The sequence below is a fragment of the Protopterus annectens genome, chromosome 6.part0 (genome assembly GCF_019279795.1).
Source record: "Protopterus annectens isolate FY-2018-M chromosome 6.part0, PAN1.0, whole genome shotgun sequence".
In the NCBI taxonomy this organism is placed as follows: Eukaryota; Metazoa; Chordata; order Ceratodontiformes; family Protopteridae; genus Protopterus; species Protopterus annectens.
This window is the reverse complement of record NC_056737.1, coordinates 1,136,082,885-1,136,110,628: the sequence shown is the minus strand read 5'-3', so window position 1 is coordinate 1,136,110,628 and position 27,744 is coordinate 1,136,082,885. Positions and strand designations below refer to the sequence as shown.

The following is a 27,744-nucleotide window of genomic DNA, read 5'->3' as shown; positions in this document are numbered from 1 at the left end:
GCGAAGGAGTTGGTACAGGAGTAGTTTTCCCAGTAACAAGCTATAATTTGGATTGCGGTTTTGCCCAGAGTTAGCTGCACTTGGATAACCTCGGATGCATTATGCTGCGCAACTAGCTTGGAGGTGTGGATATCCTTAATGAATATGGACACACTTCCGCCTTGGGTGTTCTGGTCCAGGTTTGATGGCCAAAAAGTGTGGTATGAGTCATAGCCTGGTAATGCAGGGGTGCTGTCTGGAGCCTTGAACCAGGTCTCAGTCACTGCACAGATATTGATGTTCTCCATTTTAAAGAGTGCCTCGAGTGAGTGCATTTTGAGATTTCAAATTCTAGCGCTGAGTAGCATTACCCTCGGTTTTTGCTTGCCTGTTCTTCTTATGGTGGTGAATTTGTCATTTGAACCTTGCCTAAAAAAGGCACTATAGGGGCGGCAAGACCTTTAGCCAGTATTCGGAATCCCAGGGGCGACAGGTGCAAGCCCATCTCTGGCAAATATCCTCTACAAGCTTTTCCTCAGACGAGTATTGCATCTTAAGCCACCAGGGAAACCCATCTCCTTCCCTTGGCATCTTAATTTTGTGCTAGAAAAGCTTTCACCGTCTGTTTTTGAACATTCATCTTCTGATTCTTTAAAATTCTGTACTTGGAAAACTCTCCTCTTACAAGCTGTCATGGCCATCCCCCCTTTTTGTATTTTTCACAGGGACAAGGGTAACTCTCAGGACTAATCCATCCTTTATGCCTAAGATAGTAAACGAGCTGTCCCTCAGGCTGTTCATCTTTCCCAGTCCACAAAACATGGTGGGGAAGGATGTTACATTCTTTGGACTTTTACAAGCAGCTCAGATTTTACCTAGACAAAACTAAATCCTTCAGAAAGACTAGCTAGCTGTTTGTTTCTTTTATCAGCCCTAAGCTGGGCCAGCCTGTCTCCATGCTAAGTGTTACAGCTTGGATTTCTAAGGCGATCTCTTACTGCTACTCACATTGTGGTAAGACCTTGCTTTTTTTGCCCTAAAGTGCATTCCACTAGGGCAGTGGCTTCCTCAGGGGAATTTCACAAGGGAATATACTTCAGGTCAATCTTAGAAGCTACCACTTGGTCCGTTATACACACCTTTATCAAATGCTGCAAAATTAATGCTTTCTTCAGCGACGGCAGCTTTTGTTCCGTCACTTCTGTCAGTAACCAACCACCCTTCGTCTTTCAGCTCTGGGAATCATCCATATGTTAGAAATACCACAACAGTGATTTTATTTAAGACATAATACAGTTGTGAAAACCTTACCATAACAGTAGATGTTCTGTTGATCCCTGTTGAAGTATTCCATCCCACCCTCTATCCCCTCTTCTCTACCTCACTTCAGCCTTCATATCCCTCTCCCCCTTTGCTTTTACCTCTGCTCTGCTCTTTTACATGGGAACAAGGAAGTTTTTACCTGTTTGAGCTACACCAACTCCTAGCTGACTAGTCTCTCAGCAGTTTTCAGGCTGCTGGCTTCAAGATAGTCTGAGGAGCCACACTTGTACTTATGTCTGTATACCCCAGTGCATGTAAGCTGAGGTTCAGCGTCAGTTGTATAGCCTAGGGAAGATAAAGCTTTGTTACCCTGCCTGGATGTCAGCGGTGACAACCTATATGTCAGGAATACGTATAGGTTCGTACTCATTGCTGTTATGGTACGTTCTTACACAGTTGTACTTCTTGAAAATGAGCTGTGGCTTACATGATGGATGTATAATCTGAGACTTAAGAACTTAGTCATTTAGTTAATAAGGCTGATATGAGGTTGCTTTACAAGGGTGAAGAAAACAAAAGTAGTGTCTAGTAATTTAAAGTGTGGAGTTAAATTGTAGGTAGGAAGGTTCAGACTAGGTGAGTCTTTGCTGTCTTTATTTTCTGTGTGTGTTATATAAATATTTTTTCAAAGTTCCTGTACTAGCTGCATCCCTTTCCCCACCCATTAGGCCTTGTACTTCCATTTGACTTGTACTCTGAAGATTCAGCCCCATGGAGAAGGAAGAGGATTTCTGTGTTATCCTGTGGCTTTTCTTTCAGTATTTGTAAGCTGTAGAAGACAGAAACTAAGAGAATTCATCTTGCCCATTTGTCAAATTCCTTAGTGGCAGAATATGATTGCTGTTTATCTTTGACAGCAGCATGCCATTTTAGCTTGTTCGTAATCTTAAGCTTTCATAGTGTAAACCTGTCTCCTAAAATGGCTTTCTTCTTTTTTGTGTCCCTTGTCTACTCCCTTTATGGCTGTGTTTCATCAAAATAGTAAGTTTGCACCCCCCCCCCTTTCCCACAGGCCCAAGCCTAATGGAGCTTCTGCCTGTACCTGTTCATTCCATGCGTTCCTTGTCTGCTGGTGCTGGAGATTCTCAGGCAGGTGAGAGGCCTACCACCCGTTTGATCACCTCTGGAATCTTCCTTGAACTCATCCTCTTGTGGTGAGAGTTGGGTGGTAGGAGGCGTGCCAGTTTTGCTGGTCTGGCAGGGTGACCTGTCCTCTATCCTGGCCGAGCTCTCCCATCTCCTACCAGTGGCTCATCCAAACTCCATTATAGCTGCACTCAGAGGGTTCCCATGGGCTCATTGTGCTGTCACACATGGGGAGTGCAGGCTCAGTAGACTCAACCTTCACAGGGCGGATACCTAGTGCTCCCACTAGGTTCACCAGTGTGGCAAGTCAAAGCTGCCTCCCTTTTCCAAGAGTGAGTGAGCAAGCAACTACCAGCTTCCAAAGAAGCGAAAAGAGTTACTCTTTGTGTTCCTAGATATTAGCAGATGTTCTTATGTAGTTATGTTTGCATGTATGTGATATATATTTATTTCTGTACTTTTTCAAGATTTAGAAGTTTCCTTTAAGATAGTTGCTGCCATGAAACATTTATAAAACAACTTTGATTGTATTCAAAGTCTGTAATCTAAAAAATAATAGTCTGGTAAAATACTTGGTTTGTTGTACTGATTTCTTGCTGTGTCAAGCAACAATTCCAGTGCATTGGGTGATACCGTGTTAAGAGGAAACACCCTGACATGGACCCTTCTGTGGGTACACCACAGAACAAAGATAGAAAATAAAAGATCTGTGATCTTGATGAAGAAGGCAAAAGGACAAGCAAAGTAATCTTTTTATGCAGTGCAAAATACATATTTGACTCTCCTGTCCAGTTGTGTTATTTGTTCATCTGTTTTATTTTAACCTGTAGTTATGTATGTGTATTTCCTCTGCTGTAGTTGTATTTACTCATTTTAACTGTCTTCATGGTCTACATTCTGTTTTTCAGTGGAGACTTTTTGGTATTTCCAGAGACTGGGCGATGTATGAGTAGAACACTTTGTCACTAGCCCCCCCCCACCACCACCACCACCCCTCCCCACCCCACCCACACACACACATCAATTCCAACAGCCTCCAGAATTTCTTGCCTTGTTTATTTGTGATAAGCAAAAAGAAGCAATGAGCAGTTATGTTATATTAAAATTAAATTATATTATATTATAACAGATCTGAAGTTGTTTTCATTTGGGATTCTGCCTGTGGGACATGAATCCAAGACAAAACCGACTCTGCCGCATTTTACCAGCATCAGATCCAAGCTCCAAACTCCTCCCCTACCCATAATGCCCCTGTCTCCTTCCTCCCCTCAAATCTTGTTTGCCACGTGTAATGCTAGCATCGTGGTCCATGCTCTAAGCTGTTTTGGGGTAAGTGATTTTGTTCTTTAGCTCTATTTTTCAAACTTTTCTATCTCCCCTTTCACTTTTTCCTACTTCTCATGCCCAGGCTTCGGTCTTTAGGTAAAAGTAAAAAAAATTCCCATTTTTCTCTGTCTATCTCTTCTCTAGAATGTGTGTGCGAGTGCTTTGGGTTCTCTTTCCATTTCCTGTGGCTGAGACACCCAAACTAGGGTTCAGGAAGTGCACAGAGTGTGGCTATAAACTTTCCCCAACAGATGGCCACAATCTCTGCATTGTTTGCTTAGGGGTCCCGCACCTTGATTCCTCCTGTTCGATCTGTGCAGGATTCAGTCCCTGTACATTGATCGACAGGAGGAATACGCTGATCATTAAGGGCTCTTCCCTCCTCTTACTGCGAAGGCCCAAGCAGCTTCTTCACCTGCTTCTGCTGCTTCTTCTGCCCTGGCCTCTGGGACTCATCCTCCCATCAAGAAGGGGATGGAGAGAAGCACAAACATAGGGACTGGGGTAGACCAAGGAAGCAGTCCCCTGACTGCTCTTTCTCAGCAGACCCTCTGGCAAAATCTCACCCGGCTCCTAGCTCTGGTTCCCCCCGGAGCTGGGAATGTCTCAGGTCTGTTACCTGGCGTCTTCTTCCCCTCACCACCACTCTAGGCCGGTGTCAGTGGCCTCTCCCTCCAGGTCCACCGGCAACCTGTCTGAAGCCAAGGTAGACAGGATGATGTGGAGATTCATCTTCACTCAGATTCAGAAGGAAATCTTGCTTGCCCCCTCTGGGGCTTGGGGCATGCAGTCTACCTGTATTCAGATTACTCCTTCTCTGATCTGACCCCCAGGTTTGGAGTCTTTGGGTCCAAGGCCCCTCAGCATTGAATGGTCAGCGCCGACAATACCCTGTGCCTCGACCATTGCCCTGAGCGGGTCGGCTCCAACCAGTTTGGAGCCGTAACTTTGGCACCAGATCCAACGTGGTGATGTCAGCTCCGAGTTTTTTGGAGCTGAGCTGTCCACTCAGAGTCTCGGTGCCTGGAGGTTTGGCTCCAACTCCCCCATTGACTCAGAGGATTACGGACCCAATCACAGTCCCAGCTGTGCATTCTCCTCCTGCTTTTGACATGGTGGAGAGGGTCCTCTCAGTTCTATCGAGACCCTTGATGCTTTTGTCCTCAGAGTCCATCCTAGCTCCCTCTGTGTCTGGTCCAGATTCTGCCATCCTGGCCCCTCAGGGACAGCCTGCCGCCTCTCTGCCCCAGGGAGTTTCCCCTGTGGGAACAGCTTGATGTTTTCAAGTCCTCCCCAGAGATCTCCTCGAGGAGGTTCCTCGAAAACACATGTGTAGAAACAAGACACTTAGAATCCCCACCAGAGTCTCTCACGGAGGACACTGACTTGGAGGAAGGGGAGGCTTCCCCCCAGTCATCTTCCAAAGGATGTCTCCTTTGGAGACATCATGGAGATCCTTCGTCAGCATGGGTGGTAGTCTGTCCAAAACCCCAACGCTGATGAATCGGTGTTCCTGGAGGCATTGACGCAGGACCATCTACTTCCTGGGTGGCCCCTCCCGTGGATCCCCTGGTGGATCTCGTTATATCTCGGATATGGAAGGAGCCCGACACAGTGGAGCCCAGCTCCAAATGCCCTAAAATCCTCAGTGCCCCATATGATAAAAACCGCAGTGGTCGAAGGGAACCCCTGTTGATACCATGGTGATGGCGGCAGCCACCAAGAAGGAGCTCGCACAGGAGAGCTCCATGGTCCATCTGCCAGACAGACCGAGAGTCTAGTACCATGGACCGTTTTGGGAATCGGGTCTGCACTTCAGCAACGTTCTCTGTACATGTGCTGAACTACATGGCACACGTGAACAGGCTTCAGCAAGACATAGTTAAAGAGGTCGCTGAGTCTACCTCAGGGTCCATGTTGGTGGAGGAAAAGAAGGTTTTCTCTTCTCGACTGGCCACTCTCACCTCCACTGCCAGTACCTCTATGTGGCTTCTATCTCACGCTACCGAGGGTGCTTCTAGAGCAGGCGTTGCCCCTAGCTCTGACTTTGTGCCTTTTCGGAGCCCTTTAAGGCATCATTTACAAATGCTCCTATGATGGTTCCATTCTCTTTGGAAAGACTGTATGTAACACACTGGTCCAGAGGGAGAAGGATGGGAAGATTCTGACACTGAAATCCACTTCTCTACCCCTAAATGAACCTTCTCCAGGAATCTGCATGAGGCGAAGAAGATGTGGTTCTGGAAGTCTTAGGGTTATTCCCAGGATGTTCAGGACTTGCCTTCCCCCAGAGGTAGGGGGGGGGGTTGACAGATGCTGCTCTCATGGCAGAAGGGGTCCGAGAAACTGTTGGTCTTGAAATTCTTTCCCGGACAGCCCCGTGCAGCAGCAGCCCTGGAGGGCTGCCCGGCTGCTCATCTCTGGATGCAGTTGAGGGTCGACTTTCGTTATACCCAATGGCCTGGGAGTCCATTACAGACTATCATTGGGTGTAGCAAATTATATCTAGATGATATTCATTCCCCTTCACACAGATACTACTCCCTCTCAAACACCTCCCAGATGTCCCTCCCGCGCAAAGGGATGATGCAGCAGTGGAAATTTCCAAGCTGCTCGAAAAGTGAGTCATCCAACCTGTCCCCCCAGACAAATCTGGATTAGGCATCTATTCCAGGTTCTTTTTAGTGCCAAAGAAGATGGGGGGACTTAAGACCGATCCTGGATCTGTCAGCCGTAAACCTGGCAGTTGCCAAGACGAAATTCCAGATGGTCTCACACCAATCTATCCTGCCTTTCCCGCAGAGAATCACTGTATGTGCTTGGTGGACCTCCAGGATCCGTACCATCACATCAAAATGGACAGACGCATTCTGAGGTTCCTTCCCCTTCCGACTGGGGGCGAATCATTACCAGTACAGAACACTGCATTTTGGTCAAATTACAGCGCCCAGGTTGTTCCCCAAAGTCATGATGGTTGTAGCAGCTCACCTACGCCTGCAGAGCTTCCAGGTGTTCCCCTACCCAGATGATTGGCTCCTTTCTGCTCTCTCCAGGCATCGACTTTGGCAAGCCAAGGATTCCCTCATGTAGACTGCTCACAATCTGGGCATCACCATAAATCCCAACAAATCCCTGTTAGAACTGTTTCAAGTTCGGGATTTCATTGCAACTCGGTTAGACACCATTCAGACCAAGGTCTTTTGATGCCAGCCAGACTTTAGTCTCTCAAACATCAGATATTGTACATTCTTCATGCTCACTGTTCTCCAGCGGAATTTGTTTTAAGGCCATTGGGGTCCATAATGGCCACAATCGCCATCTTACCCACAGCTCGGTTGCACATGAGGGTGCTCCAGTGGGCTCTTAACGGTCCAGTGGTCATTTCTAGATCTACCATTGTCCCATCCTGTGCATCTGTCTCAAGCCTGCAGGGATTCTCTTCTCTGGTGGATTCAATCCCCGGACCTTCTTTGGGGTCGTCCGTTTATTCTTCCTTCCTCGCTGACCATGGATGCCTTCCTACTTGGGTGGAGGGGCATTGCTTGGGAAGGACAGTTCAAGGCACGTGGTCTTCCCTGGAGACCCAGTTGCATATCAGCATCCTGGAGATGAGGGGGTGCTATTGGCATTGCAAGCTCTTCATACCCATCTTCCCCTAGGGACAATTGCCATCCAGACAGACAACATGTCAGTAGTCTGGTACATCAACAAACAGCGGGGAACCAGATCTTATCCCCTTTGTCATAAAGCCATGAGATTGTGGGAGTGGGCGATTTCCACCAGCCGTTTTCTGGTGGTAATGCACATTCCAGGGAGGTCCAACATTCTAGTGGACAGGCTCAGCAGGTTTATCCTGATCCTTAAGAGTGGTCTCTGAATCCTTCAGCAGCGAAACAGATAATTTTAAAGTGGGGTCACCTTGCTGCGATCTCTTCGCCTCTCCTTCCACGCAAAGTGCAGCAAGTTTTTTGCTCTGAACCCCTGTGAAGGCTCCCAGCCAAGCTAGATAGAAGTTTGTAAATAATTCTCTGTCATTGTAAATATTAATGTGATCCACAGGCTTGTTTCACAAATGTAAGAAAACTGTGTTGTGTGCTAAGCTTCAAAAATGTAACTACAGTGCATCCTGCTTGAAGAAAGCTGATTAGTAAAGAATTTAAAACTGTGTGTGATTGAGCTCAAGCTGGGCCAGGAAATTGTTTCTATTGTCCTAAGATAGAGATAATTACTAGGTTTCACATGTAAAGTGTATTTTATTTCTGTGGCTTCCTGGCAGGTGCAGAATGTAATCTGAAGTGACTCAGCAGTAATGTGTATTATCAATTTAAGACTTTCTCAGAGAGAAAGATTTTGCATTTTGTATTTTGTTCTGAATCTGACACCTCACCAGCACTGTGCCTTGCTCTGTAAGTAGGATCTTAGATCTTAGTATTTCTCTTAGAGATAGATAGAAATAGCAAGATTAGTCTAGCTGTTTTCTGTATTTGTGAGACTACCCTACAGTGTTGTTTTAAAGTATTTCCTGTGATTTCTGAACTCTTTAATGCCATTATGTTGACTAATAAGTATTGTCTTGTGTTTTTTATTATTAAATATATTTAAACCTTTGAACTGTGGTTGTTTTATGTAGAGATAATTTAAGTTCTTAGAGTACTTGCATGTATTTAGTGATACTGTATAGGACACTCCTAAATAGCCTTCAAGTCTCAGTCACACTTACCAATTGGATAATAATAACATTGCACAGTAGAACTGGACACCCTTTGGTAAGGGCCTTTATAGTAGCTGATAACGGTAGTTGGTGGCAGTCGATACTACCTTATAGTCTGGGCAGAAGGGGGCATAGTTAGTGAACCTGTGCCAGCCTTCCCCAGGAGTGTCTGTGTGTTGTATATAACTCAAATATCCAAGTGTGTGTGTGTCAGCTACTTGAGCAGGGACACAGAGCACTGATTGGAGGCTTGACCACTCGGCTGAGATCTGAACCCTATAGCTGTGCCAGTGGGGAGTCATATTGGGGATCTGGAGAGAAAAGGAGAAACTAGCCCCAGACTGATTGTGATCTCTGTGTGCTGTTAAGGGAAATTGTACTTTACTGTGTGTGTGCTTGTTATCCTCTCAATGTGGACGCCCCTCACTGGTGAGGATTGAGGCTCCTTGATTACTGGGCCAGTGCATGGGTGTCACAACCCCCCTCCAGGGGGAGTCCCCCAAAGACACTCTGGTTCATGCTTGGCCCTCCAGTCTTCTCTGTGCTTATCTTCCACTTCCCCTGATTCCAAAGTTCATTCAGAAAGCGCAACGGCTGGGGAGCACAGTCATCCTCATTGCCCCCTTCTGGCCTCGCCAAGTAGGGCTCCCTTCTCTGTGGTCTCATGCAGTGTATCCTCCATGGACGTTGGATATAGTTTCGGATCTGATTTCACTTCCCTCAGGGATTCCACACCCAGATCTGGCCAGCCTGAAGCTTACCACTTGGCTGCTCCAGTTCCCGTGATAATTAGGACTCCCAAGCTATCTTCTCCGGTTAAGAAGATATTGGTAGCGACTCATAAATGTTCCACTAGGAAGCTTTATTCTAGCAAGTGGAAACGTTTTTGGATTTGGGCATCTCAGTGTGACTTGGATCCTTTTACTGTCCCGGTTCCTGCTATTTTAGCGTTTCTGGCAAGTATTTTTCAACAGGGTGCCAGCTTTTCTACAGTTAAAGTTCACCTGGTGTCTATTTCTAACTTCCACATAGGGATAATTCTGCTTCCCTGGCTTCTTCTAAGCTCTGTAAAGCCTTAGTTTCTTCCCCCTTTGAACCCACTGCTTTGGTGGATCTGCAGTTCTTGTCTTGGAAGACAGCCTTCCTGATTGCCATTATGTCAGGTAAAAGAGTGTCAGAGCTCAAATCCTTATAATTTAAGCCTCCTTATATGATCTTCCATAAAGACAGGGTATCCTTACATACTAATCCTTCCGTCCTTAAGTGGCCTCAGAATCAAACATTAATCAGGCTATCAGTCTCCCTGTTTTCTTTCTGAACTTTCAGAATAAGGAAGAGTATAAATTGCATCTGCTGGATGTTCATAGACAGTTAAGTTTTTACTTGCACAGAATAAAGGCCTTTCACAAGTCTCATCAATTTTATGTCTACTATTGTAAGCCCTTTTAGGGAAATCCATATCGAAGGTCACCATTGCTTATTAGATCTCTCATTGCATATTCCTGGCATATTCAACCAAAGGATTATCTCCACCAGGTCACATTAAAGCGCATTCTGCTAGGTCTGTGGCTACTTCAGCTGCCTTTTGGTCCAGAGTTTCTTTGGATGACATTTGCTCTGCGTCTACCTGGGCATCTTCACATACTTTGATTTCCCATTACAAATTGGATCTTCTATCCAGAAGCAGGGCATCCTTCGGTGCTGCCGTACTCCGAAATATCCTTCCATGAGGGCCTCCCTGGTTTTTGGTAGCTGGGGATTCTGTCCCACAGGTTGAAGACCAAATGAAAACAACTTCAGATAAAGAAGTTATGTACTCACCATAACATTCCATCTGAGTTGTTGCTTTTTATATGTCTTCAGCCTTCCCTCCCTCTTTCTTGCATGGTCTGTGTGGTTATCTGGCTGGAAGAGACATGGCCTTTTCTTTGGCATAACTGGTATTTTCTTATGCTACTTTCTGGGTAATTTTGCCAAGGGGGTAAGGTATTGAGTCAGGTTGGCATGCTATGGGGGCAGCAAACTTGATCTGAGGGGAGGAAGGAGACGGGCATTATAGGTTCATAGGTTAGAACTAAGCTAACTGCCCTTGTGAGCCATTTTAAGCCTAGCCAATTATCCCTTGGGAGACTCAAACCCTGCACCTTGTGTTTGTAAGGCAAACACCTTAACCATTAGGCCACCATCCCAACCTATAGGTAGGGGAGGAGCTTGGATCCGATGCTGGTAAAATGCGGCTGAGTCGGATCTGTCCCAGATCAGTGTCCCACAGGTTGCAGACAAGTGAAAAGCAGCAACTCAGATGGAACAATATGGTGAGTGCATAACTTTTTATATTGTAATAAAATTGCTAAATTCACAACAAATTCCAAAAACTTCACCCATCAGTGATGTTCTTCGTGTTTCACTGTTGCAGTCATCACATTTGGGTTATCTCTGCCAGGGTAGCCCTCAGCTGGCCCGAATACCAGAGACTTAGTATTTCTGCGTCGGTTGCTGTCGCTTCAGGACTGACTTCAGGTTGTCAGTAGTATTGTCATGGAGCCAGAAGCAGAAGCAGTTCGCACGAGTGCCGGTCGGCTGCTACCTGAGTTTTCGTCTTCCGAATTGAAGTTGAAGTCTTCTAAAGCTAAGTACCCCATTGGGGATCCTTTTTTCTTGCACTAACCGATGTCATAAAAAGTTAATAATTGTCTTGCCTGTGGAAAGCAAACACCACACCGAAATTTCCATTCTTACTGCATCACTTGTTTAGGCCCAGACCACAACGTCCCCCATTGTTGCTTCTGTGCTTTGTTCAATGCCAGAACTATCTGTCGTTGGGCCCTTATTGCAGCCAGATATTTTTGCTTACAGTCCTCGAATTCCGATATGGTTTCGTTAAGTTATCCGACAGCAGATCTTCTGAAAAAACGTAAAGATAAAGACAAAGACAGACCGCACAGGTCCAAACCTACTGACGACGCTTCCTTTAAGTTAGGCGTCAGTTCTCCGGTCCTCAGTGAGGCGCTTTCGCAGCCCCTGATGCTCGCTTCTGTGGATTCGCAGGCCGGTATGTCGCAAAACTCTTCCTCGACTAAGGATCCTGCGGTCGTCTCTACCTTGGATGGGTCAGGATCCGCTGAGCAGGAATTGGCTTCCGAGGAAGTCCTTCGCACTACCGATGCTCGACACAAACCAACGATCTGAAGTAGGTACTTCATTTGTCAGCAACCTTTGGGTCTTGGATCCGAACTCGGATCCGAGCCGGCAACTTATTTCATAGCTTAGAGATCCGAGCTCCTAGCTCCTCCCCTTACCCATAATCCCCTGCCAACCCTGACTGACCTCAGATCTAGTTTGCCGCTCTTGCGTACGCTTCTAGATTCCTGAGCTCCTGGCGTGTGGTAGTTAAGTGACAGCTTTTTGTTAAAAAAATACTTATTTCTCACTTGTTATTTGTAGTTAACTGTTTGTGTGTGGTTAGGTTCCCTTTTTAGTGCAATTCCTCCCCCTCCTTCGCTGGTGCGTAGTGTGTGTGTGGACTGTTGTGTGTTGGGGCCTGGTCTGTGTGAGGTAGTTTAGTTTTAAACCTTTTTTTTTGTTGTTTACAAAAAAAAAAAAAGAAAAACTATGTCGGAGGCCCCAAAGCCTATTTTCTCAAAGTGCACCGAGTGTGGCCATAAGCTTTCACCGGTGGATGGCCACACTCGGTGTGTTCAGTGCCTTGGGGTTGAACACCTCTCCTCTGGGTGTTCTATTTGTGCAGGGTTCAACCCCAGGGCACTGAAAGACCGTAGGTCGAAGCTGATTCTGGCGGGACTTTTGCCCCCGGATCCGGCTTCGGCCTCCAGTACTCCCATGGCACCACCCCAGTCTTCGGTGGCAGCCACTCCTGCCTCCCTCCCCCACGGCCGGGACTCAAACTCCCACTAAAGCGCCAGAGGAGAGGGAGGCAAGGAGGGAGAAGCACCACAAGCGGCGGGCCGAGGCCTCCGCTTTGGCCCCCCCCAGCTAAGCGGGCTTTTCCTTCCACGGCTTCCAGGTCTCCTCCTCCTCGGCTCCGATCCCCCTGCTTTTCTTTGGGACCTGAGGAGGAGGAGACCCGATCTCCATCGAGGTCATCGAGGCGGCACTCCCGGCCCACCTCGGTGGCCTCTTCGAGATCTACCTACAGCCTTTCGGATGCAGACTTGGACCGGATGATGCGAAGGTTCATCCAGGCCCAGCTGCAGATGGGAGTGCTCATGCCTCCCCCCCCCCCCCTTTCAGGGGGGAGCTCAACACCTTTTTTTGCCTCGATAGCTCCTTCTCCGACCCGCTTTTCGGGTTCGGAGAGTACGGAGCCGGGCAGCGTTGGAGCCGGGGGTGGGTCGGCGCCGACAGTACTGGGTACTTCGGATCCGACTCTGCCCTCGAGTCTGTCGGGTCCTTCCTTGTCGGATCCGAGCTGTCAGAGCCGTGGGCCGAGCTTCGGATTCGTGGGATTCTGTGTGCCTTCGGCGCCGTCCGGGTCAGAGCACACGGGTCCTTCGGATCCGATGGTCTCTGCTCCGGTTCCAATCCCTCCATCGGATCCGAGTGGGAATCGACTTTCGGATCCCAGAGAGAGCGGCTCCCCCTCGGCCTTCGATGCAGTGGAGAGGGCTCTGTTGAGGGCATCCGGACCCCCGGCCCTTGCTTCGGCTCTACCCTGCACTCCCTCTCGGCTGAGTCAAGCTTCCATCACCCGGCCTCAGGGACAGCCTGCTTCGATGTCTCAGGTCGTTCCCTTGGAGCAGGTCGTTGCTGGTGAGACCTCCTCGGACAGCCCCCCCCCCCCCCCCCGAGGATGTGCCTCATAAGCACAAGTGTAAAAGGAGACACGTGGACTCCCCCGAGTCCTTAACAGAAGACATGGACTTGGATGAAGGGGAAGGCTCCCCCAGGTCACCCCCCGAAGATGTCTCCTTTGGAGACATCATGGAAATGCTCAGGATTAGGGGGGGTGGTCTGTCCCCAAGGCTTCCTCCAACGAGTCCGTGTTCCTGGAGGCATTCGAAGCAGGACCGTCTACCTCTTGGGTGTCCCCTCCGCCCGACCCCCTGGTGGACCTTATTACCACCAGGGCGTGGAAGGAGCCGGACACTGTGGAGCTAGTTCCCAAATTCCCCGATCGAATTCTGCGCCCCCCCTGTGGACAGATCCCACTGGAGCAAGGGTCCCCCCGTCGATGCCATGTTGACGGCGGCAGCCACCAAGAGGGAATTAGCTCAGAAGAGTCCCTCGGTCCATCCACCGAGCAGAGAGTCCCGCTCGATGGATCGCCTGGGGAAGCGGGTTTTTAGTTCAGCGACCTTCTCAGTAAGGTCTCTGAACTATATGGCACACGTTATAAGGATGCAGCGAGACCTTATCAAAGAGTATGATGCTTCCCCCCCCAGAGTCCATGTTGGCGGAGGACAAGCAATTGTACTCCACTCGCATGGCCACTCTAAGATCGATATCTAATACCTCTATGCGGTTGTTGTCCCATGCTACAGAGGGAGCCGCTAGAGCCAGCGGAGCAGGACTAGTCATGACGCGCCAGGCCTGGCTCCGGCATTGTGACTTCGCGGAACCCTTTAAGGCGTCATTTGCGAATGCCCCTTTTGATGGTTCTGCCTTATTTGGCAAGACCGTTCGCGACACTTTAGTCCAGAGCGAAAAGGACGGGAAGACGTTGTCTGCCGTCGGAGTCCACTTCTCCACTCCCCAGAGGTCCTTCTCCAAGAACCAAAAGGGATAGAAGAAGATGTGATTCCGGAAATCACAACATTCCCAGCCTGCTCCGGACAACCAGTCCTTCTGTGGCAGAGGAGGACAGGGAGGACGCCACACTAGAGGCAGAGGGGGCCCGAAGAATTTTGGGTCCAGAGAACCTTTCTCTGACCGACCCACGCAACAACCCTGAGGGGTTGCCCGACTGCTCCACTCTGGAGGCAGTCGGGGGGCGTTTCTCGAAGCACCTGGCAGCTTGGGAGTCCATCACATCAGATCGCTGGGTGCTTCGTATCATATCCAGAGGGTTCCCATATCTCATGTATCCAGATCCAAAAGCCTCCCCAATGTACCACCCGATCAGAGGGAGGCAAAAGCTGCAGAGATCCAGCAGCTGCTAGAAAAAGGAGCCATCCAACCCGTCCCCCCAGACCAGCTCGGATTAGGGTTTTACTCCAGGTTCTTTCTGGTGCCAAAAAAGACTGGGGACTTAAGACCAATCCTAGACCTCTCCCTTCTGAACCTGTCGGTAACCAAAGAAAAATTCCGAATTGTCACTCTTCAATCCATTCTCCCCCTACTTCGGGAGAATGACTGGATGTGCTCTATAGACCTCAAGGATGCGTACTACCACATTCTTATGGACAGATCCAGGAGGTTTCCCCGCTTCCGGATAGGAGTCAGTCACTACCAGTTCAAGGTCCTTCCCTTTGGTCTCACCACAGCCCCCAGGGTGTTTACCAAAGTATTAGCAGTGATAGCGGCCCACCTGAGACTCCAGGGAATGCAGGTGTTTCCATACCTGGACGACTGGCTCCTGACCGCCCCGACAAGGCATCTACTTTGCTCAGCGAGGGACTACTTCCTCCGGCTGGCCCCCCAGCTGGGCATCACCATCAACATAAATAAATCCCCTCTTGCTCCTACCCAGGTGATAGAGTTTATAGGGGCCAAATTGGACACAAGAAATCTCCTAGCATTTCTGACCGCGGAACGTCTTCAGAACCTGAGGCTGCATGTACAGGCCATCCTCCAATCTACAGCTCCACCGGCGGGATTGGTCCTGAGGGCTCTAGGCTCCATGGCGGCAGCAATTACTCTTCTCCCATTGGCTCGTCTGAACATGAGGGTACTGCAATGGACCCTTCAAGTCCAATGGTCGTTTCATCGTTACCCCCTGCACTATCCTATTTCCATCAGCAAGGGCGTGCAGGACGGCTCTCGTATGGTGGCTCCAATCCCCGGATCTCCATACGGGACGTCCCTTCTCCACGCCACCTCCCCTCGCCATGGTGACCACGGACGCCTCTCGCCTTGGGTGGAGGGGGCATTGCGCAGGCAAGAACAGTCCAAGGCACGTGGAACGACACAGAGACCTCCTTGCATATCAATGTCCTGGAGATGAGGGCGGTGCTATTGGCGTTGCGAGCACTACAGAACCTTCTTCCGGTAGGGACTATTGCGATACAGACGGACAACATGCCACTGGTCTGGTACATCAACAAACAGGGGGGAACCAGGTCCTATCCTCTCTGTCGAGAGGCCATGAGAGTGTGGGAATGGGCGATTTCTACCAACCGCTTTCTTGTTGCAATGCACATTCCGGGACGGTCCAACATACTGGTGGACAGACTCAGCCGCACCCTTCTTTCCCCTTACGAGTGGTCTCTCAACTCCCAGGTAGCGAAGCGAATTTTTGCCGTGTGGGGGCAACCCTGTTGCGATCTCTTCACCTCTCCCTCAAATACGAAATGCAACAGTTACTTCCCCCCGTCGGGGAATCCCCGTGAGATGCTCTGGTGCATGCTTGGCCCCCCGGTCTACTTTATGCCTATCCTCCTCTGCTCCTGATGCTGAAACTCGTACAGAAAGCCAGTCAGTTGGGGAGCAGGATGATCCTCATTGCCCCATTCTGGCCTCGTCAAACGTGGTTCCCCTACCTGTGGTCTCACCTGGTAAATCCGCCTTGGATTGTAGATCCCCTCCCGGATCTAATATCTCAACCCCTAGAACTCCCGATCCCGAATCTGGACAACCTCAAGCTGACAGCGTGGCTGCTCCAGTTCCACTCCTAGTCAGGACTCCCGGAATCTCTTCACCGGTTAAAGCCATTCTCGTAGCAGCACATAAACCTTCCACTAGGAAAGTCTATCGTAGTAAGTGGAAGCGCTTCGCCATCTGGGCGGAGAATAATAACTTAGACCCCTTCACAGCCCTGTTACCGTCTGTCTTGGAGTTCCTTTCATGCCCCTTCCATCAGGGGGCTAACTGCTCTACGGTCAAGGTTCAACTAGCAGCTATTTCTTATTACCATGTGGGGCATGAATCGGGCCCTTTGATTACAGCGAAATTGTGTAAGTCCTTTCTCAAGGGTACTTTCTTGCTCAGACCTCCTATCAGGGAAATTGTACCCCCTTGGGATTTAGCTCTAGTTTTACAGGCCTTGACAGCTCCCCCTTTTGAACCAGCTGCCTCGGTCGATCTTAAGTTCCTTTCTTGGAAAACGGTGTTCCTAGTCACTATTACTTCAGCAAGAAGAGTTTCCGAGCTTCAGGCCCTTTGTGTGAAACCCCCATACTTGGCTTTTCATCAGGATAGAGTGTACCTCAGGACCAATCATTCTTTTCTTCCCAAGGTGGCTTCAGAGGCCAATATCAATCAGTTCATTAACCTACCAGTTTTCTTCCCTAAGTATCAGAACAAGGGAGAATACAAACTTCACTCCTTAGATGTGCACAGACAACTGCACTTCTATATTCACAGGACTGCTGGTCATAGGCAATCCGACCAGTTGTTCATTTCCTTTTCCATATTTAACCTAGGTAAATCTGTCTCTAAGATCACTTTATCACGATGGATCTCACAGTGTATTCTCTTGGCCTATGACACTTCCGGGAGGCTTGCACCTCAGGGAATTCGTGCGTACTCTACTCGTTCTGTATCTACCTCTGCAGCCTTTAGATCTAGAGTTCCACTGGATGATATTTGTTCCGCGGCCACTTGGGCCTCATCTCATACCTTTGTCAACCATTATGAGCTGGACATTATCTCCAGAGGGAGAGCGTCCTTTGGCTCTGCAGTGCTCCGGAACATCCTTCCATGATGGCCACCCAAGATTCAGGTAGCTGGGGACTCTGTCCCAAAGGTTGCTGACAAATGAGGTACCTACTTCAGATTAAGAAGTTATGTACTCACCATAACGTTCGATCTGAGTAGGTGACTTCATTTGTCTGCAACCATCCCCCCCTCCTTCCCCCTGGCCCTCAGAAATTTTCTTGTTCCTGTATGTCCTTCTATTATATCCTTTGGGATGTATTAGCCTTCGGCTTTTTTGTATACGGGCAAACTTGATCTGAGGTCAGTCAGGGTTGGCAGGGGATTATGGGTAAGGGGAGGAGCTAGGAGCTCGGATCTCTATGCTGTGAAATAAGTTGCCGGCTCGGATCCAAGACCCAAAGGTTGCAGACAAATGAAGTCACCTACTCGGATGGAACGTTATGGTGAGTACATAACTTCTTATTTTCTTTCGTGACTATCGTTCTTTCAAAACCTACAGAGTTTCTAAGGCCTAGGGTACGAACCACACCCAAGAAACCGATGACCTCTCATATGCCTGCTTCCTTGCCTCAGTCTCAAATGCTTAAAATGGCGGAAGACCTTATGTTGATCCGGGGAAACCAAGCTATCCCATCCAAAAGAAAGAGAGATCTGTCCCCTGTAGTTCTGTCTGAACAAGAGTCAGATAAATCTGATGCATCTGAATATGAAGACTTGCAACCCCTCTCCACTTATGAGGATTCTGATGCAGAGGATTCCATTCCTTCACCCTCTCCACCAGAGGATTTTTCCTTTGGGAAAACCCTGCATACCTTAAGGGAGCATTTCCAATGGGAGAGTCAGGACTAACCCTCAGTCAAACAAGAGACTCTGGGAATTCCTAGATCTTCCACAGCACAGACCCTTCGCCTTACCCCCAGTCCTGGATGTTGAGGAGGATGTTTTTATGGAATCTAGCTTGACTCCTGACACCCTCCCCCCTGCTCCCAGAAAACCAGACAGGTATTAGAGTCCCTGATTCACACAAATTTCTTTTCAAAAATCCTACTGCTGACCCTGAGGTAATTTCTCAAGGACCTAAAGGGATTAAAGCAACCTTTGGTAAGAATCCCATACACCTCAGCTACTCTTGCTATCAGGGCACTAAATTGTCAGTTCCATATGCTAAGATTTCAGCAGCATACCCTGGAACTCCTCAAACAAAAAATGTCTTCCTTTCCGGCTTGGGCAGAATCTAAAGAATTACAAAAGTTAATGCATTCTGCAACTCAAGTAACTAAACACATTGCGCTGTGGCTTTGACGCCCTAGAAGCTTCTTGCAGGGCAGCAGTCACTAGATCTGTCATTAGAAGGCATGCATGACTTAAGGAACAGTACCTGCCAGAAAATGTCAAATCTAAATTGCTGGATACCCCTTTGCACAAAGATTATTTATTTGGCACTAAAGCAGAATAGGTGTTACAAAAGATGGAAGAAAAAGTAAAATCTATGCAAACAGTTAAGGATTTCTTGCAGGTACAGCCACCAAGATTCAGCAGGCATTATCCCACCAAACACTGGTTCTTTCCTGCTCCCAGTAAACCACTCCAGTCTAGGCCCTGGGGAACCAGACCCCACAGACGGCAGCCACAGGAATTGCAGAGATCTAAGCAGTGGGCTTCCTCCACTTCAAAACCAGAGAGTTCTAAGTCACCCCCTTATGGTAAGAACTCTTAATGACTCACCTCCCCAACCCCCTCCCTCTGCCCACCTTTACTTACCCCCTAGTAGGAAAACTCTCCTTTCATGCAAACACCTGGGCCACCATTACCAACAACCACTGGATTCTGAACATAGTGTCCCAGCGATACAAATTTTCCTTCCACACCCTTCCAACCCCAAAAGGGTTCACAGATCTACCCCCAAACCAGTGGGCAGAGGCTCAAAAGCAAATCCTTTCCCTGCTCTCTATGAGGGCAGTAAAGCATGTTACTGCAGAACAGATAGGCCAAGGTTTCTACTCCAGACTTTTGCTATGTGGTGAAACATATTTTTAAGGCATTGGGCACACCTACTCTTAATTCTACAGCACAGTCTTGCTGTATGTACATGATGTCCTGCTATGTGGTGAAACATATTTTTAAGGCGTTGGGCACACCTACTCTGAATTCGACCGCACAGTCTTGCTGTAGGCACATAAGGTCCTGCTATGTGGTGAAATATATTTTAAGGTGTTGGGCACACCTGCTGTTAATTCTACAGCACAGTTTTGCTGTAGGCACATGAGGTCCTGCTATGTGGTGAAACATATTTTTAAGGCATTGGGCACACCTACTCTTAATTCTACAACACACTCTTGCTGTAGGCACATGAGGTCCTGCAGTGCTGGAGTATTTAAAACAGAGGCTCACTCAACAAACTAAGCTCTTTAAGCCACTAGACTGAAATTCAAAGTTAACAATCTCTTCAATTTCCTCTCAAACAGGTTTGCAATTAGGTTAGGGCAATGGATGTCTCCATGGTCTGTTGGCATTTTACAAACCATGTAACTTCAGAAATACAAGCTTTACATGTGAAAAGCCTCTCCATAATGCAAATGTGTTACAGCAGCAGAGGTTAGAATGTACCCGATTCTAGCCAATGGAGTAAAAGAAAATTAAATGAGAATTTTATCTTGTGCAAATTGTTTTTGTGTCTGTGCAGGACTCCAGATTTTTTTCTGGTACCTCGATCTATCCATTCTGAACACCTTCCTGGTGATCCTAAAATTCAGAATACTCGCCCTCCAGCAGCTGCTACCCATACTCTCCAAGGACGCTTGGCTAGCCACCCTAGATCTAAAAGAGGCCTACCTCCACATTCCTATCAGGGAGTCATGCAGGCAATATCTCTGTTTCAGGGCAGGCTCCCAACACTTTCAGTTCTCTGCGCTTCCCTTTGGCTTATCTACTGCTCTCAGAGTTTTCACAAAATGTCTGGCTCCAGCCATTACCTTTTGCAGACAAAGAAATATTCAGATTTACCCATACTTAGACGACTGCCTTATTCAAGCAGAGAGCCAGGAAAAGCTGCTCAAGCACCTGGCTTTTGTAAAAACCTTACTAACCGCCCTAAGGTACACAATCAACGAAATGAAATCCAAACAGGTGCCCACCCAAAGGATAATTTTTCTGAGAGCAGGGCTGGGACACTGCATCCCAGATGGCATTCCTTACACCAGAGAAACAAATTATCCTGACAGCCTACTTCTCTCAACTAGCCACCATGTCCCAGCTATCTGCAAGGAAGGTCCTGCAAGCTCTGGGGTTCATGGCATCTTGCATACTATTCATTCCATATGTCAGACTGCATATGAAGGAACTTCAATAGTACCTAAAAAGCCTTTGGTGTCAACACTCTCAAGACCTGGAAACTCTTCTACCTATAATTCCTTGCCTCAGAAAAGATTTTCTTTGGTGGGCAACAGCTTGCTCCCACAACAAGGGACTGCCTTTCTCATCACCACCACCCCTGCCACCCTGACCCTCACCACAGACTCATCAGACTCTGCCTGGGGTGCATACCTGGACGGCAGGTGCATACAGGGCAAATGGAGCCTGCAGCAAGTCCCTCTGCACATCAATCAAAAAGATCCCACAGCAAATCCCTCTGCACATCAATCAAAAAGAGATGGCTGTGCAGCATGCCTTGATAGCCTTCAAACCCTTTCTCTCTTCAGGGGCCCTCCTGATCAAAGCAGACAACACCACTGTGATGTGGTATATCAACAAGCAGGGAGGGACTCACTCCTTCCCTCTATGCAGGCTGACCTTGACCCTTTGGCACACAGCCTCTGCCATGCAACTACAGCTGTTAGCACACTTCCTACCGGGCTCTCTCAACTCTGTGGCAGACCAGTTAAGCAGAAATCTTCTGGACCCACACGAGTGGCTGCTCAACAGAAGAATATTCACACTAATAACTCAGAAATGGGGCACCCCAAAGGTCGACCTCTTTGCCTCCCACTCCAATCATCAGCTCAACAAATTCTGCACCAGGGAGCATCACTACATGGCTTGGAAAGTGGATGCCCTGTCCTTCCCCTGGGTCAATCTAGCAGTCTATGCCTTTCCTCCACTTCCTCTCATCCCCAGGGTACTGCTCAGAATAAAGGAGGAAAAACCAAGGACCATTCTTATAGCTCCAGACTGGCCCCGACAGCACTGGTACCCCTTGCTGCGCAGCCTGTCCCCACTGCCTCCATGGCATCTTCCCCAGATTCCAAACCTCCTGACCCAGAGGGAGGGGAATTCATGTATCCCCAATTGCTGACACTCAGTTTGGCCGCTTGGCTTATTCCCTAACCCCGAACCAGCCTCAGTAAATAGGTTCTAGATGTCATCCATGAGGCCAGACTCCCTAGCACCAGAAAGTCTTATGCTGACAAATGGAAAAGGTTCTGCACCTGGATCCACGCTAAGGGAGCCAGTGCGCCACAACCCTCTCTCTCCCTCATCCTGGATTACTTAGCTGACCTACTACACTGTGTTCTCTCCTTCTCTTCTATAAAAATTCATGCCTCTGCTATTTCTGCTCATTTTCCCACTAAGCAGCCCCTTTTTTCACACCCTTTGATTAAAACAGTTCCTAAGATGGGCTAGCAACTTGAGGCCACCCAGAAGGGCACCAACCCCCACTTGGGACCTTGACTTTGTACTGGAAAATCTCACCCTTCCTCCCCCTTTCAAACCAGCTTCTTCTGCAGAGCTAAAATTTCTCTCCTGGAAGACGGCTTTCATTCTGGCCATCACTTCAGCCAGAAGAGTCTCTGAGCTGCAAGCGCTCATTGGCTGTGGAACCCTTCATTATATTCCATGCTGACAGTGTATCCCTCAGAACTAACCCATCCTTCATGCCCAAGGTGATGTCCAGTGTGGCTCTCAACCAATCCATTCATTTACCCACCTTTTTTCCTAATCCACAGAACAAGGGGGGAAAGGATTCTGCACACTCTAGATGTGCACAGACAGCTCAGATTCTATCTAGACAGGACTAAATCCTTCAGAAAGTCTGATCAGTTGCTGGTTAGCTTTGCTACAGGGGCAGAAAGCAAAGCCATGTCCAAACAAACCATCTCCAAATGGATAGCACACTGCATCCACTTCTGCTACAAACAACATGGAAAGCCTCCCCCAAAGGGGGTCAGGACACACACAACCAGAGCAGCCTCCACCTCTGCAGCTTTCCTCAGAGGAGTCCCCACCAGGGACATCCTGGTGGCTGCCACCTGGACATCTGTTCACACTTTCACCAAGCATTATCACCTGCCTCTCTTCTCCAAATCTAGGGCAGGGTTTGCCTCTGCATTCTTGCAGGGCATCCTAGCCAGCCCCTAGTTTCCTTGACTGCCTCCACCCTTTTCCTCAGCTTTGGGAATCAACCCAAATGTGATGACTGCAACAGTGAAACACGAAGAACATAGTACAGTTGTGTACACTTAGCATAAATGTAGATGTTCGAGTGTATTCACTGTTGCAGTCCTGGTTTCCCTCCCTCCATCCCCCTTCTTCTTTTTCCTTACAAGGGACATATTTGTATTTATTTTCCACTGGTGGGGCTCTTCCACTAGAACCTGACTCCTCCTTGGGGGCTCCTAGACAGGTTAGGGCAAGAAAAACTGCTATAATGGCATAAGCTGCTTTACTTTATACTACTGACGGCCTGACGTCAGTCCTCAAGTGACAGCAACCAACGCAGAAATACTAAGTCTCTGGTATTCGGGCTGGCTGAGGGCTATCCTGGCAGGGATAACCCAAATGTGATGACTGCAACAGTGAATACATTCGAACATCTACATTTATGGTAAGTGTACACAACTGTACTTTCTGCTCTTCACTCCCTAAAATGTCTGGAACTAACAAACTACTTCACCTATCTGCAACTAACTACAGCTCACAAACTGATCTTTAAACCTTCTGATTGTCATGCCCTTAGCTGAATATTCACTTACTACTTCCCAGTGAGGCCCCTTGGATCTGAAAATCAGCAACTTCTGTAGGTTTACAAACCAAGCGTTCCTCCCAGCCAGCTTCTTTACTCCTCCTCTTTAGCCAGCTATTGGAATGCTCTACCTTTAGTCATTAGAACAACCCAGAATCCTGCCTGCTTCAAAACTTCTCTACATGAATATCTATCTTCCAACTGGAACTGTACTTGCACTTAAGACTTCTTTAGAATGTCTAAGACTTAATGATTTCTTTTTCCACTTTTATGCCATGTTTTCCAATAATTTCCTCTATGCTGTAATTACCTCAAAAATGAAGTAACTGTTGTTGCTGCTTGTCTTGCCACTGGATTGCTCACTGTATTCTCAGTTTGTAAACCAATTTGTTGTTGTATACTACCTATGTATAGAAAGTCTACTTTCGTTATTGTAATGTGGAGCTTTTCTCCCTGGGCCTCAACTGAAAATGGGTTCTGAAAGGCTCAGTGAACTTTCCCAGTTAACAAATTGCAAGTAAGTAAATAAATGTGAAAATATACCTTGAGAGATGTAATATTTTTAGCTATTAATTATGACTTCACGTGAGATTGTGTGTGGCGTATATTTTTGTTAGTAGCTTTTAAGTAAACTCCTCTACTATTTTTGATGAGTGCCGTGCAATCTTTGACATTAGTAATTTAATAAGAAGTGGTTAACTCCTTCTTCTTTCGGCTTTTTCCCGGTTAGGGGTCGCCACCGCGGATCACCTGAAGTGGTTAACTCCAGTGTTGGAAAAGTGGGTGGGTGGGGGTTCTGTTAATATTGATTTTCTGATGATATATTTTTTTTCATCTAAACTGAACAATGCAAATAAATCAAAAACTTGAGATTTCTGAAATACAGGTAGCTGTCTTCTACATTCTTTCTCTTTCATGTTATTTACAGTGCATAACAGCCAACCAGGGAATCAGTCCATGTTCTACCTTAACAAGCAGCACTGCGTCTCCAAGCACAGACAGCCCTTGTTCTACTCTAAGTAGCTGCATCAGCCAGCCAGCAGCTAGCAAAAGTAGTCCCTGTGGGACTGTTACCAGCCCTAGCTCCACATTGGAAAGCAAAGATAGTGGCATTATAGGTAAGAGATCGACTTACTGATGATGTGCTTTTGAATGCTTGATTTCTTTTATAAACTTCACATTCTGTGCCTGAAGCTTGTTTTGGTAACTGGTTTCAGTATGGAGCACTATAAATAATTTTGATTTATAGTAAATGTTTTGAAATGTGCAATATAGCAAATGCAAAACTTGTAACCTTCCTTGACTTAGTAGTGCTTAACAGTAGCTGGTGAAACTGTTTAATAAGTACTGACAGAACTAGTGCTGAAGGTGCAGATGTTAAGTTTATTTATTTATTTATATTTGTTTCCTGGGGTGGAACACTGTTCAAACAATGACTTATTACAAGCTTAGCCTGGGTTACATCGTAATGTAACAAAGCAATGTACAGTGTACAAAATAACCATGGTTAATGTTTACGAGTAAGCACAGTCAGTCTGAAAAACAATATATATGGAGATTAACAAACTAAACATTTAAAGTTACACAGCTGCTGTGCATCACAACTTAATACTTAAAGCATAGCTTTCGTATTGCTTGCTCAGGAATTGGGAACAAAGCTAATAATGAGAGACAGAGGGCCGAAATCAAGAAAAATTTTTAAATATAACTTTATTTCACCTAGTTAATAGAATAACATGTTTTGCAGCAAGATGCTTTTTTCTGAGGAGTAAGAAAAGTTGAAAGGAAATGTCTGGCAGTATTGACTGACTGTAATCTTTAGTGATTTACCAGAAAGCCAAACGTTTTACAAAGAACAGAACGAAAATATGATGGAAAATCAGGAGCAGTTAACAGCTATGACATATAAGGTTGTGTATGCCTAAAATTTACATTGAAAAGGTTCCATCCTTTGTTGGAAATTTCATTTTATACAAAGCTGTATTTTGTCTAAGGCAGCAGTATGTTTAAATTAACAGGAAAAGCAGACTTCAGAACCATTTTAAACCCACTGTGACAGTACAAGGTTTTTGCTGACCTTTTCATCTGTTGAATGTCACCCTACGTGATGCCCTTTTGACTTCATTGTTCCCTTTCAGACAAGAATCCTTAGGCCCATTCATTCTATTTTGAGCAGGCATCATGTGCCAAGAGTAATGTCATCATTTGTGGTGGATCTTTCCTTTTACATAAACCCTAACTGTCCACGCGTTGCTGATCAGTGTTCTCCATGGAAGGTGTGCAGTGGGCATGGTACTGGACTCATCACTCCCTTCCACAAGCAACATCAGGCTGAAAATGCTATGCATCCTGAAACGAGCACACTGCACATTTCTGAGGCATGTCTTAAGGGTTGTTAGTCCTCTGCATTCCCTGTGAGAGGCAAGTTGACACTGTCCCTTTGCCCCCCCCCCCATCAATTCTAACAGCCCCAATAATAAACACCTTTATTAAAATATCACATAAGATTTAGGCTCATATACATTAATTGAAAAGAAAGCAAATCATATTAAATTTTTTTCCATTTACAGACATTATACATTGCATATTTTCTTTCTTTATAACAATTGTCTTTTCAGTCCAGTATTACATTACTCATTTCCTGCTTTCCCTTAAAACTCATTCCTCCTCCTGCTGAACATAATTATGCATGCATTGTTCTCACAATTTCCATTTATTTGTCTGAGATTGGTACAGCTCTACCTGCTTTTAATAAAGTTTAGTGAACCAATATCTTACCTTGCCATTGATGCCAACAGAATGATCTTTTAGAAAACATTTAACATAGTGTTCAATTCATTTAATGCTCCATATCAAATAGTATTCATAGTTCATTTAATGATCCATATCAGCCTTTGAGCCATATCCAAAAACCGGCTCAGAACATTCATTCCCTGGCACTGTTGACAATAAATGTATCGAAGTTGCATGCTTTACAAATCAGGGTTGCCACAAGCTGCATATTCAATAAAAAACACAGGGACCTCAGATGGATTAAATGGCCGCAGCCATGTGTTTATTGCCATTTACTCAAATAGAAGCCAGTTATTATGAGATGTGCGCAAGGCAGAAATGTCAGGGAGGCCATTTTATTTCTTTCATAGCATTCCCCTAAACCTACAGGACAACAGACAGCACACCGATATCTGGCCCTTCTGATTCAACAAACCCACATCATAACGGCTTTTTTATTTCACAATTCATCACACTTCCTCTGGGCCGCCTTACAAATTGCCAAGGAGCCATTGCCGGGCTGGTAAGTCCCCTGGCAACAATCCCTTGGGGCTGTCTGGCCTGTGGAAGGTCCAGCTGAAGAGACCTGTGACCCCCCCCCCCCCCACTTACCTTGGCCTCCCTTACCTTTTTTGTCTTCTACCACAGAAGGGAGGAATATTCCTCCCTTCCGCCAGCACATCTCAACCTATCCTAAGTGAATGCCCGTCAAAGCTAAACCAGCTTGCAGTTCCTTATAAAAAATCCCCAAACCTTCTTCAGATAAATGAACCCCATCCTCATCATACCTGTCTGGCCACCAGACCCGAATACCAGGGTGAGGATTGTACAACCTGTTAATGTCCCTTAACACCTTATCCATATAGTTATTAATGCTCCTTCTCATTCTCTCCACAGCTTTAATAGACCGAGCCCCCCTCCATTTCTTTCTCTGTACCACGTCTGACCAGCAGATAATAGCTTGTGGCCAGCATTCATGCATGCAGCATACCTCTTGTACCATCAAACCAATTAGTTCTTTTATTGGATGTTGACAAATATCATTACCTTCTAGGTGCAATAAAATGGCAGTAGGAGACTTATCGCTTCTTGCAGCTTGCTGTAATACTGCCCTGAGATGGTGCCACCACATTCCTGATACCCCAAACCAAATTGCTTTGCAAGAAGCTCATTTTCCTCCTTGGAAGGAGAAGCCCCGCCTGCCCTGGACAAAGCGATGGAGTCTACGAATGAAAGAATGACCCACTATCCAGATGTATTTCTGATCCAAAGATGTGAGAGCTGAAATATAAAGGACAAGAGTTAAAGCCATTTACACCTTACATAGCATTTATAAGCATTGGACTTCCACATGCCCATCTTCATAATGCCGGTCTGTGAGGCTCCCGTTGCATGTGCAAATGAGGCTGCACCTATTCAAAAGAAATGTAATGTATATTTATCTGAGTCCAGGCCACTCAACTTGATTGCTTCCTTTAAAACTGCTCTCATCTGATACTGTGTCAGAGGTTCACCTTGCTGATAACAAAATAATGGACCATCTGACCTACCCCTATAGTTGCGGTACTCTAGTAACACTTTAGTCAAGTCCCATACCAAACCCTTTGGGGTAACCACTCTTACCCACTGACCTTTGCCTTCTTGATCTGTTTTGGATTTAGCCACATAAACCCAAGTGTCCTCCCCCAGCAAATGTACATGTGCCACTGGTAAAACTGTCCATTGACCTTTCTTCTTGTTTGGTTGAATAATTTCAGACCAGCTAAATGCCCCACAAAAAGCCAGCAGAAAGGCAGCCCTAAATAATGCTACC

General features: G+C 46.9%; 1 protein-coding gene across 2 annotated transcripts in view; it reads left to right on the top strand.

Moving 5' to 3' along the window:
* Window positions 1–27,744, top strand: part of TANC1 (tetratricopeptide repeat, ankyrin repeat and coiled-coil containing 1) — a 3,647,153-nt gene that overhangs the window by 2,054,803 nt on the left and 1,564,606 nt on the right. For both annotated transcript variants that reach the window (XM_044074752.1, XM_044074753.1), the window contains exon 9: window positions 24,088–24,277. In XM_044074752.1, coding sequence (XP_043930687.1) covers window positions 24,088–24,277 — 190 coding nt within the window. The remainder of the gene's footprint in view (window positions 1–24,087; window positions 24,278–27,744) is intronic.